This window comes from Triticum aestivum, chromosome 6B (assembly GCF_018294505.1).
Source record: "Triticum aestivum cultivar Chinese Spring chromosome 6B, IWGSC CS RefSeq v2.1, whole genome shotgun sequence".
NCBI lineage: Eukaryota > Viridiplantae > Streptophyta > Magnoliopsida > Poales > Poaceae > Triticum > Triticum aestivum.
This window is the reverse complement of record NC_057810.1, coordinates 715401201-715421811: the sequence shown is the minus strand read 5'-3', so window position 1 is coordinate 715421811 and position 20611 is coordinate 715401201. Positions and strand designations below refer to the sequence as shown.

Genomic DNA, 20611 nt, shown 5'->3' with positions numbered 1-20611 from the left:
CCAGGAAGAAGATTCCTGCCAAGGTGATGTGGTATTCTCCTATAATACCACGGTTGAAACGTTTGTTCCAAAACAAAGAGCATGCCAAGGCGATGCGATGGCACAGAGAAGACCGTAAGAAAGACGGAAAGTTGAGAGTACCCGTTGACGGGTCGCAGTGGAGAAAAATCAAAAGAAAGTACGGGAAGGAGTTTGCAGATGACGCAAGGAGCGTATGGTTTGGTCTAAGCGCAGATGGCATTAATTCTTTTGGGGAGCAGTGCAGCAACCATAACACCTGGCCTGTGACTCTATGTTTGTATAACCTTCCTCCTTGGTTGTGCATGAAGCGGAAGTTCATTATGATGCCAGTGCTCATCCAAGGCCCTAAGAAACCCGGCAACGACATTGATGTGTACCTAAGGCCATTAGTTGAAGAACTCTTACAACTGTGGAATGGAACAGGTGTACGTGCGTGGGATGAGCACATGGGGGAAGAATTTGACCTAAAGGCGTTGCTGTTCGTGACCATCAATGATTGGCCTGCTCTCAGTAACCTTTCAGGACAGACAAACAAGGGATACCGCGGATGCACGCACTGTTTGGATGATACCGACAGTATATATTTGAATAGTTGTAAGAAGAATGTGTACCTGGGACATCGTCGATTTCTTCCGAGCAGGCATCCCGTAAGAAAGAAAGGCAAGCATTTCGAAGGTGAGGCGGATCACCGGACGAAGCCTCGCCACCGTACTGGTGCTGATGTACATGATATGGTCAAGGATTTGAAGGTGATATTTGGAAAGGGTCCTGGCGGACAACCTGTTCCGAAGGACGCTGACGGACGCGCACCCATGTGGAAGAAGAAATCTATATTTTGGGACCTGCCATATTGGAAAGACCTAGAGGTCCGCTCCGCACGTGACGAAGAATCTTTGCGTGACCCTGCTTGGCTTCTTGGGCGTGTATGGGAAGACAAAAGATACACCTGAGGCACGGGAGGACCAGCAACGTATGCACGGAGAAGACGGCATACATCAAGGTCATGCAAGCCACGCTCTTACCAAAGAAGAGAAGGAAATCTTCTTTGAATGCCTGCTCAGTATTAAGGTACCATCTGGCTTCTCGTCGAATATAAAGGGAATAATAAACATGGCAGAGAAAAAGTTCCAGAACCTAAAGTCTCATGACTGCCACGTGATTATGACGCAACTGCTTCCGGTTGCATTGAGGGGGCTTCTACCGGAAAACGTTCGATTAGACATTGTGAAGCTATGTGCATTTCTCAATGCAATCTCTCAGAAGGTAATCGATCCAGAAATCATACCAAGGTTACAGAATGATTTGGTGCAATGTCTTGTCAGTTTCGAGTTGGTGTTCCCACCATCCTTCTTCAACATCATGACGCACGTCCTAGTTCACCTATGCGAAGAGATTAACGTTTTGGGTCCTGTATTTCTACACAATATGTTCCCCTTTGAGAGGTTCATGGGAGTCTTAAAGAAATATGTTCATAATCGTGCTAGGCCAAAAGGAAGCATCTCCAAGGGCCATCAAAATGAGGAGGTCATTGAGTTTTGTATTGACTTTATTCCTGATCTTAAGCCGATTGGTGTTCCTGAATCGCGGCATAAGGGCAGGCTGGATGGAAAAGGCACGCTAGGAGGGGAACAAATAATATGTATGGACGGACATTCTCTCACTGAAGCACACTACACAGTTCTATAGGATTCCACCTTGGTGGCTCCGTATATGGATGAACACAAGAATTTGCTACGCTCCAAACACCCGGAGCGGTCTGATGACTGGATTACACGTGAACAAACCAGGAGTTTCGCCAGCTGGTTGCAGACACGTACCATGCATGACACCTCTATTGAAGATGACATGTACTTGTTGTCCCAGTTACCATCTTCGAATATAATGACTTTCAAAGGGTACGAGATAAATGGTAATACATTTTACACGATCGCCCAAGATAAGAAGAGCACCAACCAAAACAGTGGTGTCCGCTTTGATGCAGAAACCAAGATGGGAAAGGAAACATATTCTGGTTATATACAGGACATATGGGAACTTGACTATCGACGTGGTTTAAAGGTCACTTTGTTTCTATGCAAATGGGTCAATATGACACGAGGCGGGGTAACGGAAGACCTGCAGTACGGAATGACAACAGTGGATCTCAACAATCTTGTGTATGCAGACGAACCATTCGTCCTAGCCAATGATGTGGCACGGGTTTTCTATGTGAAGGACATGTCTACCAAGCCAAGAAAAAGAAAAGATAAGGAAGCGAATGCATCGTATGATGAGCCAAAGCGGCACATAGTTCTTTCTGGGAAGAGAAACATCGTGGGAGTGGATGACAAGACAGACAGGTCAGAAGATTATGAAAAGTTTGATGAAATTGCTCCATTCACAGTGAATATTGACCCAAGCATCCCGTTAAATGATGAAGATTTTCCATGGTTACGGCGCAAAGGGACACACGCGAAGAAAAAGTTTCACACCCAAAGATCTGAGATGTGATCGGCTTCACTATCATCACTTTCTTCTGTGTTTCATACCCAGGAGGGAATGTCTGTAATAGTTAGGGTAGTTATGTGTTTTGGCATTTGAAACATGAAGAAATTTTATGTGCAAACAAATTCTTTTCATGCATTTACTGATTTTTTTTCCAGCTAAATGACCCTGAAATTGAAAAGCATTTCAAATGAACTCAAAAAAGGTTGAAAGTTGGCATGGTATCATAATTTCATACAAATAGCATGTGCAAGAAAGTAAAGAGGGTTACGGCAAAAACTGGATGCACTTCGTGTACAAAATGGACAATCTCTTCCGAAGTATCAGGGTTTCCAACGAAAACTGAACTGTTACAAAGGCATTTCATTTTTTAAATAAACTAAGCATTACTTAATTGAATATAATGATAAAACACACTAATATTAAACATAAGAAAAAAGAATCACTGAAAAAACTTTTTTCAAAGTTAAGTTATTCACAAACTAGTGATTCACACTAATTTCAAATAATTCAAAATTTAAACTATTCAAATTTGAAAACTACGGGCACTAACAGAAAGTTTGTAATTTTTTGTACCTAAAGCAAAAATATTCACAAAGAAACACTAAATACACAAAAAAACAACACAAAAATAAATAAAGCAAAAAATTAAAAAAAATAATGCAGAAAAGAAAAAAATTATAAAAAAATGTTGGGGCGCTGCCCGGTGGGCCTGCCAGACCTAGGGTGTGCAAATGCAGGCCCAGAAGGCCCAGCAGGCTCACAGGGCAGCGCGCCCTAGTTAGGCCCAGAAGCCTGCTATATAGAGGAGTTCGAAAGGGCAGCCGCGGCTGGGTTTATAAACCAGTGCGGCTGCCCTTCGCTCGGCGAGGTGGGACTAAACTTGCCGCACCGCACCTGCGCCAGGCCACCCCCTTTAGTACCGGGTCGTGGCACAAACCGGTACTAAAGGGGTGGCCTTTAGTACCGGTTTGTGCCACCACCCGGTACTAAAGGGGGTCGCTTCCCGCCGCTTGGCTTGGCCAAAACAGGCCTTTAGTACCGGTTGGTGGCTCCAACCTGTACTAAAGGTGCCTTCTATATATACAACAACTACGAAAATTTCAGTTTCTCTCTCTGTTTATTCCTCTGTTTCCGTCTCCGTCGCCGTCGACGCCGCCCTCGATCATCTCCGTCGCCGCTCGTCTCCGTCGCCGCCCCCGTCCCCGTCGCCGCCCCCGTCCCCGTCGCCGCCCTCGTCTTCGTCGCCGCCCCGGGCCATCCCCGTCGCGCCGTCCCCACCATCGCCGCCCCGGCCGTCGCCTCACCGTCGCCTCGCCGTCGCCCGCTGTGAGCTCTCCCCCTCTAACCCCTCTCCCTCGCCCCCGGCGGCCACCATGGGCGCCGCCCTTCCCCGAGCCCATACAAACACACACAAGCATGCATGAACACACACACACACGTACATATGTATTTTGTATGTTTAATTAGTTTAGATTATTTAGTGTTTAATTAGTATATACGTATTTTGTATGTTTAATTAGTTTAGATTATTTAGATTATTATTTTTTCACTATTATATATGTATGAATGCATGTTAGATGGATATAATTAGTGTTTAATTAGTATGGAAATTTTTTATATAATGTTGTTTTTCAGTTTTTTAATGGATGCATAGAAGTTGTGTTTTCTGTTTTTAGTGTTAGATGCTTAATTAGTATGAAATAGTATATAGATTTTTGACATATGCAATGATAGCATAATTAGTGTTATATAGAAATGTTAGAAATTTTAGTTATCAAAATCCAATCATTAAAAAATGTTACTTTTTGCGGGCATATAGCTAGTATTTGTTCTCGACGATGCCCGGCCCGCATCCTCGTCGTCGACCCGTCCGTGATGACCTCCAGCCGACCCATGTCCGGGACTGGGCTCCGCCGGGCTGGCACTGGGAGGTGCTGCCTGGAGGGGCGCGCCGCTTGTTGAGGAACCCGGCCCCGGGTCCCGTCGTCGACCCTGATCTCGTTTGGTGGCATTCGCGTGGGCCAGTTTCGGTGCGGAGGGACCCGGACCCGCCGGAGGTGGTACGTCGCCGTGTCAGGGAGGAGGACGAGCACGTCCATCGCTACATGGTTGCGTTAGAGGGCGACAGGTTCTCCAATACCTGGCAGTTTCTTCGGGGATCTCACTTCAGCTATGATCCTGTGAGGGTTCCTTCTCTTTGGGTGTCCACCGCCCGCGCCATAGGAACCGCGAGTGTCCTAGATTCTTCTGTAGTATTCGATCTTTATTAGCTACCTAGCAAGTGATGTACTATTCAATATTATATATTATTCGAGACGATGTATTCGAGATTATATCTATTATTCTAGAAGATGTATTCGAGATTATATCTATTATTCGAGACGATGTAATTTGAATACTAAATTGTTTTATATTTCTTTTGGATTAGTTAAATAAAAGCTATGGCAGACAATACCGATAGAGAGGGAGAACAGACCATGTTCGATATGATACGCGGGCCAGATGATGATCAAAATGAAGAAGATTATGACGGCTTCGAATTTCTAAACAACACCGGAGAGGGTGATATGATATTCGATCGCGACGACCGAATTGATGAAGTCATGAACTACGATTATGACGATGACGAAGAATATGTTGATCCTGAAACAACAAAGACCGGCGAGGTATATATATTTATATAAGCAGGCATCTGGTGATCATCACATGTTTTAAATGACTTGAAGATATATTAACGAATCGATCTTTGTTCTTTCAGCCATCCGAATCGAGCAAATCTTCAGGCAAAATGACGAAACGAGGCCCGAACAAAAAGTTGAAGCAGGGCGTAAAGTACAATATCGAGGCATGCAGCCCTACTGGCAAACCATTTGCGCCTTAGAAGATTGCGGACAAGTTCGTTCGTCAGTGCGGAGTTCTTGTGAAGGACCAACTCCCGATCAAACTTCAAGAATGGAGAGAGCCAGCAAAGCCACGTCCAGATGTTACTTTTGTTGACAAGAATCAAAAAGATCTGCTTTGGGATACTCTCATGGAACATTTCACCCTACCAGATCATTTCACAAAAGCAGATGTGCAGAAAGTCAAGGACGCTGCTCTTAGGAAGATGGCGGTTGCATTCAAGAACCACAAGAATCGTGAATGGAACAAGTACGTCAAGGGAGGAAGTAAGACTCCAGTATTCAAGGGAACACTAGAGAACCAACGTGCTCATTGGGACGATTTCGTGAAATTCAAGGATTCAGAATTAGCTACGGAACGGTCGAGAATAAACAAGAAGAATGCTGAAAAAAAGGATAAGTTCCATAAGCTGGGGCCAGGTGGCTATGCGGTGGCAATGCCTAAGTGGGATAAGTCTGAGAAAGAGATGGAGGATGCAGGTGTCACTCCAGTTACTAAGAGCTGGCCCCCAGGGTCAGGACTTGGTTCTATGCGCATGGGGGGGAGTTGGACCCGGAGACAGGCAATGTTTCGACGAGGGCAAGTCTGAAGGGAGCCGAAGATGCAATACTTGTTGCAATAGAAGACGCATGATCGGGCATGTTCCAGCCCAACAGAGAGAACGACGAGCTTACGCGTGCCCTCGGAAATCCTGAACACCCGGGAAGAACACGAGGCAAGGGCGCTATTCCGTGGTATGAGGGGTTTTCAGAATGGAACACCGACTACAGAACCCGTGCGAGAAAGAAGATTGCGGAGGAGAAGAAGAGGAAGATGGAGGAGGAGCAGAGGAAGCGGGACTATGAACGCCTTCAAGGCCTAGAAGCAAGTCAAGCGGAATTGGCAATCAAATTCCAGCGGCAGCAGGAGCAGATCGACTCACTTACCCAGCAAAGGGGGTCTCCGCAACTGCAGCAGCTAGCGGATGATCCAGCATTGGATAGCACCGGCCCATCCATGTCAAGAAGCAGCGTGGGTTCCGTCCTGGACGACGCAATGCTGGGTAGATACCCCGTGGATGACATCACGGAGAACACTAACTGCGAGCTACACGTCTAAATGAAGAACATATCCATGAAGGTGGCGGACGGCTTTGCTTTTACAAATCCCCCCGAGGCAACCTTTCATTGCAACCCGATTCTAGCAGGCTATGCTTGTGTCATGGTTGATGAGGTGGTGGACCCACTATATTCGGAGCTATAGCTTGACATTCCTGGAGGTGACGACGAGCGCTTTCTCGGAGAGGCCAAACATCGTATCATCCTATGGAAAAAGGATTGCATCATCTTTCGAAGGCCACCGACACCGCGTCAGCCGACTCCTCGTCGAAGTCCGCCACCGAGTCAGCAGACTCCCGCTCCTGCAAGTCCACCAAGTCCGGCAAAGTGTCAGGCCACTCCTCCTCCTCCAAGTCCGGCAAAGTGTTAGGCCACTCCTCCTCCTCCAAGTCCACCACAGCGTCAGACGTCCACTCCTCCTCCAAGTCCGGCACAACCTCAGACCACTCCTCCTCGTCCAACTCAGCCCCGTCAGCCGTCTCCGCTGCCTCAGCAATCGCAGAAGAGACACCCCGCAGCTATGGTGCGTAGCGGTATGAGTCGAGGTAGTACAGGAAGTACAGGCGGCGGCAAGCGATATAAATATGGTCCAAGCCTCACGCCTCTTCCGCAGAGGTCTTATGACAGGTCCGAGGAGGAAATCGCAGCCATATCGAAGTCCGAGGTGGAAGCCCATTTTGCACCGAGCACGTCTACATCGGGATCGAGCAAACAAGAAGCAGCTGTCAAAAAATGCGGGAAAACCATTCCCCAGCTGGGAGAATAGGCGGCGCAATCGATCCCCTCGCTTGTTGTGCCAACAACACGTGACAGTACGCGCGCCCAATATTATTGTGGGCAAACAGTGCACGTTCCCGAGGTGGGCAATGTGGTAATAACGGAGGAGCATATAATGCAGGCTGAAGTTCTCAGCATCACTGTTGGACAACTCCTCGAGATCGAGCCCATGCCTTTGCTTAGAGAGGATGAAATAAAATGGAAATATGTCCGGGGCCAACCTTTGGTCGCGCCAGACAAGGTCAAGAACCTCCCAACGAGAATGTATGAATTGCATCAATGGTACATGAACATTACCAAGATTTCAGATCGATTGTCCCTCATGGTGAATGTCAAGGAGGAGCATTACTTACATGAGAAAGATGTGTCCGTTGAGTATACTGAACTGTTTCAGTTATACAATCAAGACGCACTCGACAAATCTATCGTCAGTTGCTATTGTCTGTAAGTGATTTCTTTCTGTAATTTAAGTCTCAAGCTAGCTGTAGTGATCCTTTTGATCAATCATTACCTGTAATTATCCTCACTATATTCTTTCCTGTGGTATTATGCAGAATGAAGATGTATGAAATGAGAAAAGGTGGACGCTTTGGCATTGGGTTCATTGACCCAAACACCGTTAATGAATACACATGGCTAATAAATCCACGTCAGCAAAAGAACGTAGAGGACAACAAGCTAGAGTTCTTGAAGCGCCTCAAATACAATGAAGATATACTACTTCCTTACAACTTCCAGTGAGTCACACTGTCTTGTACTACAAATTCTCTGTTTTTGCCTACTAGCTAGCTACATGTTTTTGCTTACATATGCCCGCTTAATTAAGACATGCAAACGTGTGTGCATGCAGATTTCACTGGGTCTTGTGTATCATTAAAGTTGACGCCGGAACAGTTGAAGTACTGGACTCACTACTCTCAGAAAAAACTGACTATAACATCTTGTTTGGGATAGTCAACAGGTAATTTCAATCATTATTAACTATATATCTCGGCCTATTTAGTTCGTCATTTCATGATATGAACTATTTAATAACCCCTTTATTCATTTTCTTTGTCGGCGGGTAGGGCTTGGGCAAGGTTCATCAGCGTCACGGAAGGCGAATGGAAAAAAAAGCTTAAATGGTTTCGACCCAAGGTAAGTAATTAAGTAGTACTAGCTAGCTAGCTAGCTATCATCTCATTAATTATCATGCTTGATTAATTATCTAATCAAATTCCATTCTCGTAAAGGCCCTGAAGCAGGCGCAGGGGACTGATCTGTGTGCATTCTGCGTTTGCGAGAACATTCGCATGATGGCGTCCAAAAGGAGCAGATCTCAAAGACAGAAATGGGTACGCTTGTCAGAACACTATTCATAATTTTTACACCATTATCGATATCTAGTCACACAACTAATACACATGCATATTGATCTCCTTCTTAACAGTTCAAAGAGGTGCGGGAGAAGCTCCTAAAAACGGAGCGCGTAGAAGCACTTCAAGAGGAAATAGCGGGATTTTTGCTCGACCAGGTCATAAATCCGAAGGGAGAATTCTATTACCCGCTACTGCCCCCATGAAAACCACTTCCAATTGTCATCGTGCTCCGAAGGCACCAATTAGGCTAATGCCACTGGCTCCGAAGGCAACATGCATATGTAGGAGAAATTGTATATAGCTATAAATGTGTGTATGTGTGAATTAATTAATATGGTGGTTTGTGAGACATTGATGATATATATATATGCATGATTGGTTCTACTAGAAATTCTATATATATATATATATATATATATATATATATATATATATATATATATATATATATATATATATATATGCATAACTTGTACAATATGTAGTATCGTAAAATACCAGCAAACGAAAAAGAATTAAAATGGAAACACAAAATTAAATGAAAAAGAAATCATAAAACTAAAAAAAACCCAAACCTTATAGTACCGGTTGGTCTTACCAACCGGTACTAAAGGGCTCCAGGCAACCGGAGCTGGCTCGTGCCACGTGGTTGCCCTTTAGCACCGGTTCGTGCTGAACCGGTACTAAAGGGGGGGCCTTTAGTGACCACAATTTAGTGTCGGTTATGGAACCAGCACTAAAGGGCCTTACGAACCGGTGCTATTGCCCGGTTCTGCACTAGTGATCATCCGCAAAGGAGACCCGTTGACTTGAGCCCTACCTAGTGAGGGGTGTGAGCATCCCTTTTCTGTCCCCTAAGGAGAACAAGCGGTGGAGCGGCTCAATCATCATGATGAACAGCATGGGGGAGAGGGATCCGCCTTGTCTCAGGCCCCTGCGGTTGGAAATAGGCGCTCCTGGGATGCCATTTATTGAGACTCTGGTGGATGCTGTAGACAGGAGGCCGGCGATCCAGGACATCCACCGCTGCCCAAAGCCAAGTTTTCTCAAAACCTCCATGATGAAAGCCCACTGGATCGTGTCAAAAGCTTTGGATATGTCAAGTTTGATCAGTGCAGTCGGTTGCTTCAACGCGTGCAGCTTTCTGGCCATGCATTGGACGAGCATGTAATTGTCATGAAGCGATCGCCCACGTATGAATGCACTCTGGTGCATCCCTACTAGCCTTGGGAGATCCGCGGTGTCCCTTACTGAAAGAATCTTATCGAAGATCTTAACGACACCATGTATTAAGCTAACGGGCCTGAAGTCCACCGGTTCGATCGCCCCATCTTTTTTGGGGAGCAAGGTGATCAAGGCTTTGTTGATGGCCTGCATTCCACGAACATCTCCTTTGTAGAAACAGTCCAATGCGCGCATGAAATCCCCTTTGATGATATCCCAACATGCGGCGTAAAATCGTCTGGTGAAACCGTCCGGGCCGGGAGCCTTGTCCTTGGGCATGGATTTGATTATGTTGCCCACCTCCAGTTCGGAAAAAGGAGCCTCAAGGTGTTGGAGATCTAGGTTAGTCAAGTCAAGTGTGTCGAGGTCCAGACCAGAGTCACGCTGCGGGGCCTTTCCCAGGATGTTCTCATAGTAGGCGTCGGCGGCAGCCGCGATTTCCTCGTGCCCGGTGCACATACCACTCTCCGTGTTGATGGTCATGATCACGTTCTTCCTCCGCCTGTGGTTTGCATGCTGATGGAAAAACTCAGTGCTAGCGTCCCCTTCCTTAAGCCATAGCATGCGGGATCATTGCCGTGCGATCATCCTTTCCAGCGAGCAAAGACCTAGGAGTTTTCTTTTGAGCAATCTCCGCAAGGACCTCTCCTCCTCCAATAATGCTCTTGATTCCGCTGCCACATCAAGTTGCTTGATGAGCTCAAGAGCTAGGCCTATCTGGAATTTAACATTGCCGATCCACTTTGTCAGCCCAACTCTGCAGTGCTTTCGCCATGGCTCTCAGTTTCTGATCAAGAACCACAAAGGGATTTCCTGAAGATGATATTGATCTCCATGCCGCCGCGACAATGTGGTGGAAGTCGTCTGCTTTTGTCCAGAATGATTCAAACCTAAATCTCTTGCCTATTCTGAAGTCCGCATGTAGATCAAGTAGGAGAGGACAGTGGTCTGAAACTGCAGACCGCAGAGCCGAAAGGAAGCATGTTGGGTACAGGGCTTCCCAATCCACCGTGGTGAAAACATGATCAATTTTCTCTAGAGTCCCACTGCCTCTTTCGTTCGACCAGGTATATCTCCGACCATTGAGATATATTTCTTTAAGCTCCAGGTCATTCAGTCTTGCTCGGAATCTTGCCATCATGCACCGGTTAATCAAAGTGTTCCTCTTGTCTTATGGATTGACAATTAGGTTGAAGTCACCCAAAACAGCCCAGGGCTCGGCGTGCAGATATCGAATCTCCACTAACTTATGAAGAAACTCGTCCTTGTGCTCATGTTGGTGTGGTCCATAGACCCCGGTGAGCCACCACTGGGCAGAGGAGCCCAACGGTTTAACAAGAGCCATGACAGTGTAATCCGTGTAATGGGGGTTGGAAAGTTGCAAATGAGTGGGTCCCAGGCCAAGAGGATGCCGCCTCGTGTGCCCCAAGCCGGAAGGTAAAAGAACTGGTCAAATCTATTACCCAAACATTGAGTGACAATGGCCGCAGATACACATTCAAGTTTCGTCTCCTGAAGGCAAACAATGCCTGGGTTGACCGCTAGACACACCTGGAAAACTGCATTACGACGCGCTGGAGCGTTTAAGCCATGCACGTTCCACACAAGAACCTTGCAAGGTTGCATCAACATTGAAAAAAATCTACTCGTGAGTGATCCACTAGCTGGTGATCACGCTGCCTCTGCCAGCTCTGCTGGCAGCTCCACCATGGGCAGAACCGAAGGTTCCCATCCGAAAAGAGCTAGGATTGCCGTGACATGCACAAACGAAAGTGGGTGCACAAACAGCTTGGCATACATCTGCAAGGCCTCCTCTCCGATCACTTCTCCTTCATTGGCCAAACAAAGCTTGCGAATGAGCACTTGCTGCTGCTTGGTTGCTGTCGATGCCATCTTGCATTTGGCAATGCGCACGCTCCGTCTTGGTGAGCTAACCGGCATGTGCTTCACACGTGGCCGGCGTGCCCTAGATGTCCCGAGCGCTGGCGGATCCGCAGGGGTGTCAAGGAGTGGCGAGAGGGAGCGCCTCACATCCCTGCAAAAATCCTCCACAAGTCTGCGGGCGTGCCCGGCAGGGGAAGTGTCAACAGGCTCATGGCCTCCCGCATGCATGCCCGAACCAGTATGAGATGGGGTGGCAGGGTCTGGGAGCCGAACGGCTGCTTGCATGGAACGGTCTGCATGGGGAGGAGTGCTAGGGTCCATATCCACCCGTGGCCCATGATCGGCAGAAGTGACAGGTGATAAAGTAGCCGCGGGGCCGCACGAATCCGCAGACAGACTGACCCTGAACCAATCCGCATCTCCCATTAGGCGCGAGGCCCGAGGTGGATCCGGCCCACCCCACGGAGAGCTGACCGACAATGGACAGGGAGACATGTTGTCCCTGTCCAAACCAACCACCACACATTCCTTTTCCACGCCCGGGTTGGGTCCCACTGGTCTACACTACCCTCCAACGGAAAGATCTCCATTGAACCAATCGGAACTGGCTCCTCAAGATTCCTGGCAGGAGTTGCCGCAGTCTCCTGCGCCCCGGTAGCATCAGAGGCCCCACCATTATCCAGTTATCCCACCATGCAGACAGAGGGCTGCGACCGGTCCGCCCTCGGAGCCCGAGGCGCCCCAGGCAAAGCGACCGTGACAGGGCTGGGTGCAGAGGCGCAAGACGACGCGTCCACCCCAGAGCCGGACCCACGCCTGGCACAGCTGAGCTACGATGCCGGGCTATCCACCCATTGGTCACGTGCCACGTGTCTAGCAGGGAGAGGCGCAATTCCACTTTCCAGCACGGCGAGGACCGAGCCGGTCCCGCCATGACCACTTTCCACTGGTCCACCCCAATCCTGACGCTGCGGCTGAGGTGACGTGGTGCGCACCTGATTTTGAATTCCGGCCTGCCTCGCCGGGGGCACCGTGGCCGACGCCGCCGAGGAGCTCGGCGAACTCACCGGAGTCCAGCTCGCGCGCGGGGGAGCCCCCTCAGTCCCACCAGGACGGTGGTACTCGGGATCCGCAGAGTCGGAGGGCAGCGATGGTGGCGGTGGGGGCGGAGGTGGGGGAGGGAAGGAAGCATCTTCAAGGTCCACGATAGGATCCGCCAGCACGGTGAGGGAGATTGGGTAGCTAAGCATGCGGGATCTTCCCCAGCCTGACGAGCGGCGCGCCTCGGCGCCCGCCCAAACCGTGCGGCTGTGCTCCTCGACGAAGAGAACGCGTCTGCTGGGGATGCGGTCAAGCCGATCCGTGCGCAGTCAGACTCTGAAGTTCGACATGTTGTGGCGGCGCGCGGTTTGGTCATCCACTCCGGCGATGAGGCCGGCTCCATGCAGAATGACGGTGGCCATCCGTCGGCACCCCACGGAGAGAGATGGGCACGAGGAGGGGCAGTGAAACCGCCGTAGCCTGTGCCTGTCGCAGCCATGGCCTGAGAGACAGCTCAAACTAGGGCGAGGATGCTCGTTCGGCCCGCACCATGCGCTCCCGCAGGGAAGCCTCGCGGCACAGAACCAGGAAATCTTCCGGCCAGAAAGCGCGAATGGACATGTCCTCCGGACCGATGCCGAACTCCACATGCAGTGCCCGGGCTGCGTCCGCCAGATCCACTGGTGGCCGGGTGCCAGTGATCGTGACCAGCACCGCTCGCGAAAGCTCCGCCTCCATCGACCAGAGGTCCTTCGACGCCTCGAGGAAGCAGGCCTCCGCCTGGATGCCCTCGGCCACTCCACAATCCACAGGCGGCTGCTCGAAGGGCACGGAGAACGATGACCCCTCTGCGCTGGCCTTCGGAGCGGAGCACCGGCCGTGGAGGAAAGGGCTCCGAATACGAGCCTGATGATGTCCCGGCTGAGAGAGAAACGCGGGACGCCATGGAAGGGGTGGGCGCCGCCGCCGGAGTGACGAGCGGCGAGGGGAGGTGGCCGCCGGAGCGGCTGCCGGCGCGGGCTCAGAGCGGGGAGCGGCGCGGGCTCAGAGCGGGGAGTGGGGAGCCGAAGCCTTGAGCTTCTCATTTCGCTAGCAACGGAGCCTCGGTGTGCATGGTCGAGTCGATACGGTTTGACTCACCAAAATAAAGAAACATCAGCTCAAATGAAAGCTTCAGATTTACATGAATAAGTCTACAAGCACTGGTGGTGAACAGATCTTTCAAACAAATATGTTCTCATATTAACCATCATGTGCCATTTTCTTTGCTATGCAAATGTAGAGCCGACTCTGGAGCAAACCGAACAACATGAAAAAGGTAGAGTGCAGAATATACATACACTCCCTGTTTGTTAAAGAATAGACAAACAAATACCAATACAATACAGTACAAAGGTCCAGCCAAGGCTCATTTAGAGCTAAAAATAGAGATAAGGTGGCAACATACAATTTTTTCCGATAAAGGGCGCTTTTATTATCTCAAAAAGTAGCATCCAGAGAATACAAAGCATTATGAGTAACACCCGGCCTCTGCTAACTAAGATGCACACAGCCAATCACCTAAAATCTGATAAAAAGAAAGAAAAAAAGATGACAAATGGGCGACAATAGAGTCATATAGACCGACATTATGCCTATGTCGAAAGGGATGGTGGACCGATCCGGAGATTATGCTGCCACCCATGTTGGGTAAAAACCTCCGAAGCCACCTGCTCCAACCGCGTACACACCGCCTTGAACTGCGGTTGGTACTCCACTCGTTGTAGCGTAGACCACGTATGAAGCGAGTGCGTACAACGGAAAATAACCTGCAAAGGAGAAGCATTTTTGTTATTGAAAACCAAATCATTTCTACATAGTCAAAGCGACCATAGTAAGGCATACGCTCCCACCCTTATTAGCGTTTTCAACCTATTTGAAATACCATCCAACCAATGACCAAAAATATTGGCGACACTTGTGGGTGGATACAAATTTGACGCTATTTGGATGACTGACCACGTAGAACGTGCAAACTTGCATTGGAAAAAGAGGTGTTTGATTGTCTCTTCATGAGTGCAAAAACAACACTTCTTACTCCCTGGCCTGTTGCGTCGTGCGAGGTTGTCTTTGGTTAGAACAACTCCCCTACAAAGATACCACAGGAAGATTTTAACTTTTAGTGAAATCTTTGACTTCCAGATTTTCTTGTTGTTGCTCACTGGTACCTCAGAATGCGTGAGCGCACGGTACATAGATTCTACTATGAAAGACCCCGATGCAGTAAGGTTCCAGCGAAACACATCCCGACCTTGTGTCAAATTGATCAAATCCAGATGGGATAAAAGATTATGCCATGACGTAAGACGGGGCCCAATCAAATCCCGCCTAAACGAAATATTGGGCGGGAATGAACTGAGCACCTGCGCAATTATTTTATTCTTATCGCGAGCGATGTTGGACAAGGATGGATATTGTTCTCGGAGACTGGCATTGCCTAGCCAGATGTCTTCTCAAAAACGAATCTCCGCCCCGTCCTTTATCGTGAAAGACCCAATGTTTTTGATGATATAGAAGATAAAGCTTGGTAGAACACTTACAATGTTTTTGATGCGGTCCGTTAAAAAAACAATGTTTTTCATGCGGGCAACGGGGTAAGCCCGGTTCACACAACAGCCTCAGTTCACTTATGTCCGCATTTTTGCAACACCAGGGGACTGGTGAGTTGTTGTATACGCCGTGGCAAAGACTTGATGCTCTAGTATCCATAACCTTAAAAACGTCTTCCAATGATTTTCAGGTTTCCAAGGCTCGTCGGAAGATACTCGAGTGCATGGCATCATGAGAGATCATGCGAGTGTTTGAAGGTTTCATAAGGAATCTAATAACATTTCAAAATGAATCTAATAACATTGAGTTGGCATTGCGAATGTTGATACTTTTTTCTAATAAGTTTGATCAAAGTAAAGATTAAAGAAAAGTAAAGATACTTTGAGTTCGGTCAAAACTTATATGCAGACTAAAAAAGACAGGATGGAATACTCGTAGGAACATGGCCTCGGGCTTAATTAAAGACATAGATTAGGATATTTTTTTAATATTTCACGGTGGGAGAGCTGCCCGACACGTGTGCATTCGTGGTGTCCCTTCCGACAAGATCAAACGGTCCAGGGTCAATTGGAGCACCGTATCACCGATGGTGTTGCCAGGCAACCACAGCATGCGCATGCAGCAGATTTTAATTCCTCCCCCAGCCACGTGATGGGCCCCCTCCTTCGTTGGTCCCCCGCCTTGGAGGGCCCCGCGGAGACTGGCTGACCGGTGGTGGACTTGAGGTCTTGAGGTTGACGGACGACTTGAGGTCTACGCTCCGGTGGTGGCCAGGCTTGAGATAATAATAAGGCTAATCAAGTCCGGAAGAGTTGGTCTTTTTAAACCCCGGCCGGGGCCTCAACCAGTCCAGCGTTCCAACTCATACCTGGCAGCGGCATTGGCATACACACCTCACAATCCGGCCGGCAGCAAAGCCATGCAAGAAAGGCTGCCGCTTCGCGAAAAATGCGAACATCGGCCATGCAAGAAAGGTTGCCACCCTCTCCCCCCTCCTATGTTTTTCGCGTTGCGATGCCGTATCCTTCTCTGTTCGTGGTGCTTTGCTCTTCCCTAGCTCGCTTCTGTTCGCATGGGCAGAAGTTTTTTGCTGTGATGCAGTTAGAGAAGTGAGGATGACAGATTTATTCTGAAGGAGCCAGCCGGAGCACCGACTGCCTCGTCCCCGGGCGTCCAGGAGACGCCGAGGTTGAATCTTGGCCGGCGGCGTGCGGCGTACGGCCGAAGAGTTCTCCCGAAAGGTACCTACCCTCGCCCCCTCCTATGTTTTTGGCGTTGTGGTGCCGTATCCTTCTCTATTCGTGGTGTTTTGCTCATCCCTAGCTCGCTTCTGTTCGCATTGGCAGAAGTTTTTTGCTGTGAGGCAGTTAGAGAAGTGAGGATGACAGATTTATTTAGTGGGATACAAGCTGCTATGGTGATTAATCATGTAGAAAAGAGTGACCAATCCCCTGAAGATTCGGTTAGCGACGAGGATGGTTCAGGTGGTTCCACTGGATTACCAGGGACACCATGTTTTACTTCCAGGCTTTCATTGCTCAAAGTTGGTTCGGTTGTTGCCAAGTTCAGTGATTTCAAGCGGCAGCTAGTTATGGAGACTGGTTTTGGGGGGTTTCTAGAGGTGAAGGCATGGCAGAAGATTAATCTGAAGTATAGCGCTTTTTTAATGGACCGAGTGCATGTAGAATCCAGCACAATCCACCTTGAGGAACAGGGCGTGCTTGAACTGTCCGAACAGAAGCTTAATTATGTTTTTGGCATCCCCTCCGGTGAATTTGATATAAACGGCGAAGGTGTCGAGCCATCAGAAGCCTGCATCGAGTACACCCGAATGGCAGCAACATTCAGCGACAAAGGCACACATAGCCTAAAAGCAGCTGAAAATGTTTTGCTTGGAGCTATATCAGAAGCGTCCTCCCAAGTACAGCAGGACTGTTTCAAGATTGCATTTGTTATTTTTATAATCGGTCATGTGCTGGCTCCCACCTCCAAACATGATTATATTTCCATAGATTGCTGGGTTGCACTGAATGACATTAGCAAGATCAAGAGTTAGAACTGGGGAGGGTATGTACTGACATTAGCAAGATCAAGAGTCAGAAAGTTCAAGACAGATGTTTCAAAGAGAAACCCAACCATCCACATAGTTGGTTGTCACTTGTTTCTGCAGGTATGTGGTCCACTTTGCACAAACTAGTGAGCTTTTTCATTTTTCAATCTTCTTGCTGTGCCAATCTAGATCCCATGCTAATGCATTTGTTCTATGTTGTCGTTACATATAAATCAGGTTTTTGTTCTCGATTGTCTCGACCTTGGTATACTAAACAAGCCACGAGAAATAACCCCACGCATAGGTTTGTATGATTATGATTCAATGAGGAAGATGGTTGAGAAGATTGCAGTGAACATATCTCCTGGGGAGATTTCCTACCACGGGGGAGCGGTAATTATCGTCTTCATAATTATTGAAGTTTGCGGTTTGTGATATATTTTCTTGTACTTCTTTTTCCACGCACCATACTAAAAATTCTCACTGTTTGCTTTAGGTTCGGCCCGAGCTCTTTTTTAGCAAGCCGATTGAACTCCGTGCGAAAGATACATGCTCCCTAAATCCCCCCAAACAAGCAACAGCCCCTAAAAGAGCAAGCATACCATCCACACCAATGCTACGGTGTAATTACACAAGGACTGGCCCACAAGATTTTTCAAATTACATCCGCACAAAATACCCGAGCATAGTAAGTGTGCCCAAACATGACCATTTCTCTGTTGCCCTGCGATGACATATATTCATGCCTTGTGACTAACCATTTATCTCTCTAACAAACATTTAGTCAGCAGAGAAGCTGGGTATTCTTCTTCGCGAGCAGAATGCACGTGGTATCGCTAATATAATAGAAATGCGCCAAGCATTCCAGACAAACATGTTCACTCTCACAGACAAGCTTATGGCCTGTCTAGCAGCAAGTTGTACCTGCTGCAAGGCATTCGGCCGCAAATCTTGCATTTTGAATGGTGAAGGCACAACCAACTGTCAACCACATCCTACAACATCAACAGACCAAAACCAATTCAGCACTCCTTTAGTAAGCAAGGTTGGGCCATGCTTGCCTGCACCAGGCCACCATGAAGGTACGTCAGCAACTTGAAGCTTTTCCAAGAACTTCTCCAAGAAACAAAACAATCCCAACATCCTTCATGTTATTACTTTCGCAGGAGCCATGTCAGCTACCAGCACAGCATCTAGAAAAAGGGAAGGAAGTATATCATCTAGTGTGCACTCTGGGTTAGCAAAGAAGCAATGCTCACGCGATGAGATTGACAAGCAAACCCAGATGGCCATAGCACAGGATTCGTCGGTTATGGAGATTGCTAGCACGATTGCCAGTATGTATGATGATCTAACGGCCATTCTTGTAACATATTATGCTGAGATCCGGCCATCTCCTGAGTGCATCTTGTTTGGATCAACTACGGAAGGCGCACCTTTGCAAATTGACCTTCCTAAATGCAATTTCGGCAGAGACCCATGGGTTGTTGGTACAGTAAATGCACCACCACCCGAGAACAATCTCGGAGCTATAAGAGACTGGATGGCAGCAGCTTCTACCTTAAATCTTCAGAGGCAAGCATAACCACTCAGCAAACATACACTGATGGGTCCCTAAATTTTCAGAGGCAAGCAATAACCTTCATCTTTTCTGATTAACAGGCCATGGGTTGTACACCCCAAACCTCGTTTCATCTCAGTGGATGGCATAGATATTCAGCAACAGCTTGTGGCACACGAGAAAATGTCCCATGAAATTTGTACTTCCATCTTCCGTAGGCTTGCCCAACTTGACATGTCCTTCTCAAAAGACACTCCTGGTATGATATGGAGGAAATACATCGAGCCCAATTTTGCGGTGAGTGACACCATCATACCAGGCCCCAATTTGAAATTTATGACACGTTTTTACTGACCGCAAACCCTTTCTGAATGTGTAGACAACTGTTCTGTCCAATGCCGACCCACTAACTGTGCACTCCATCAGGGCTAGCTTCCAGGAGGGAACCGCCTCTTGCAACCCAGCATCATGCCGCATGGTAATCCGACATCATTCAAACACTTTCCTTTTAGTGGAACCCTACATCCCCATTGAAATCACTTTTTTTTCCATGTCCATTTGTCAGTGGATTATTCCAGCTATTCTCCCAGATGGCTGGGTGGTTTATGCATTTGACATGCTGCGCAAGCGAATCGTCGTTTATGACCCTGCAGTTGGCCCATTCGGATACAGTAATCGCCGAGTCAGCATCCATGAATTTGTGAGCAACAAACTTCATGCTGCTCTGTTCAACTGCCTCTACAGTTTTTTCAGTTCAGGGCATTGTGAATCAACTCACTGGACACGTACATTTCCAATCATAATGAGAGAACAATTTCACAAGTAAGCCCCCCTGATCTGCCACTGCCTATACATGAAAAGCCACTATCCTTGTCAAGTAATTCTCACTTCTTGGTTTCCATTCTTTAATTCGATATGCAGGGACGAAGCCGGATTGTGTGCCACTTTTTTTTCAAGGAACTACGACGGTGACAAGTTGCAAATCCCACTCACGAAAGTAAGCTCTTCGGATTGAATGAAACACCTAGCCCCTGAGGATGAATTAATTATTCAAAAAAAAAACTAATCTATTGCCGACTATCTTATCTCGTAGGAAACACTCGTATCGCACAACAACCTCATGTTGTACGAGCTGATGAGGATGCAAGGAAATCAAACAAAAGCTGCCAGCGACTCGCTCGAAGCAATTAAAGGGCCGTTTGTCATTCTGTAGGCAAACATTGTTGTTTTAATGAAGAGGTAGCCATTTGTGTGACAGCTTTACTAGATATGGCATTTGTGTCTAGCATCCCATTTTAATCCCATGTTGTAATGAAGCTTATCAGAGCTAAATGCAAACAAGTTATGACAAACTAGGTTTCATGTGCTGCAGTTACAAGATAGACATGGGGATACATTTTGGGCCACCAACATTAGATATTTTCCAAATTGGGCTACCAAATAATTTCCTAGGCAAATATACTATTCCACACCACTGCCACAACCAACACAAACAGGGCCACATTCTTCCAGTAGCCACACCTTGCGGTCGCAGGCAGATGAGCTACTGGAGCTAGATTATTCTCAGCCTAGACAACCTGCCTCTCTTGCACAGCCATCGCTCCCCTGTGTAGTTCAGAAT

General features: G+C 47.8%; 2 protein-coding genes across 2 annotated transcripts; both read left to right on the top strand.

Annotated features, from left to right (window-relative positions):
- Window positions 1-16246: 16246 nt before the first annotated feature.
- Window positions 16247-19029, top strand: LOC123135122 (uncharacterized). The gene is made up of 6 exons (XM_044554225.1): window positions 16247-16620; window positions 16726-17549; window positions 17667-17822; window positions 17926-18117; window positions 18214-18511; window positions 18596-19029. The coding sequence occupies exons 3-6, from the start codon at window positions 17754-17756 to the stop codon at window positions 19012-19014; spliced, it is 978 nt and encodes a 325-aa protein (XP_044410160.1). The 5' UTR covers window positions 16247-16620; window positions 16726-17549; window positions 17667-17753; the 3' UTR covers window positions 19015-19029.
- Window positions 19030-19043: 14 nt separating this feature from the next.
- LOC123135123 (uncharacterized) lies at window positions 19044-20334 on the top strand. Its single transcript, XM_044554226.1, has 5 exons — window positions 19044-19287; window positions 19370-19468; window positions 19556-19812; window positions 19912-19987; window positions 20084-20334. The coding sequence occupies exons 1-5, from the start codon at window positions 19174-19176 to the stop codon at window positions 20201-20203; spliced, it is 666 nt and encodes a 221-aa protein (XP_044410161.1). The 5' UTR covers window positions 19044-19173; the 3' UTR covers window positions 20204-20334.
- The last annotated feature ends 277 nt before the right edge of the window (window positions 20335-20611 follow it).

Coding starts and splice junctions, on each gene's coding strand:
- LOC123135122 (XM_044554225.1), top strand. CDS start 17,754: ATGAGGAAGATGGTTGAGAAGATTGCAGTGAACATATCTCCTGGGGAG. Junction 17,823..17,925: donor TTTCCTACCACGGGGGAGCG/GTAATTATCGTC, acceptor TGTTTGCTTTAG/GTTCGGCCCGAGCTCTTTTT. Junction 18,512..18,595: donor TGCACCAGGCCACCATGAAG/GTACGTCAGCAA, acceptor TTACTTTCGCAG/GAGCCATGTCAGCTACCAGC.
- LOC123135123 (XM_044554226.1), top strand. CDS start 19,174: ATGTCCCATGAAATTTGTACTTCCATCTTCCGTAGGCTTGCCCAACTT. Junction 19,469..19,555: donor ACCCAGCATCATGCCGCATG/GTAATCCGACAT, acceptor TCCATTTGTCAG/TGGATTATTCCAGCTATTCT. Junction 19,813..19,911: donor ATGAGAGAACAATTTCACAA/GTAAGCCCCCCT, acceptor TTCGATATGCAG/GGACGAAGCCGGATTGTGTG.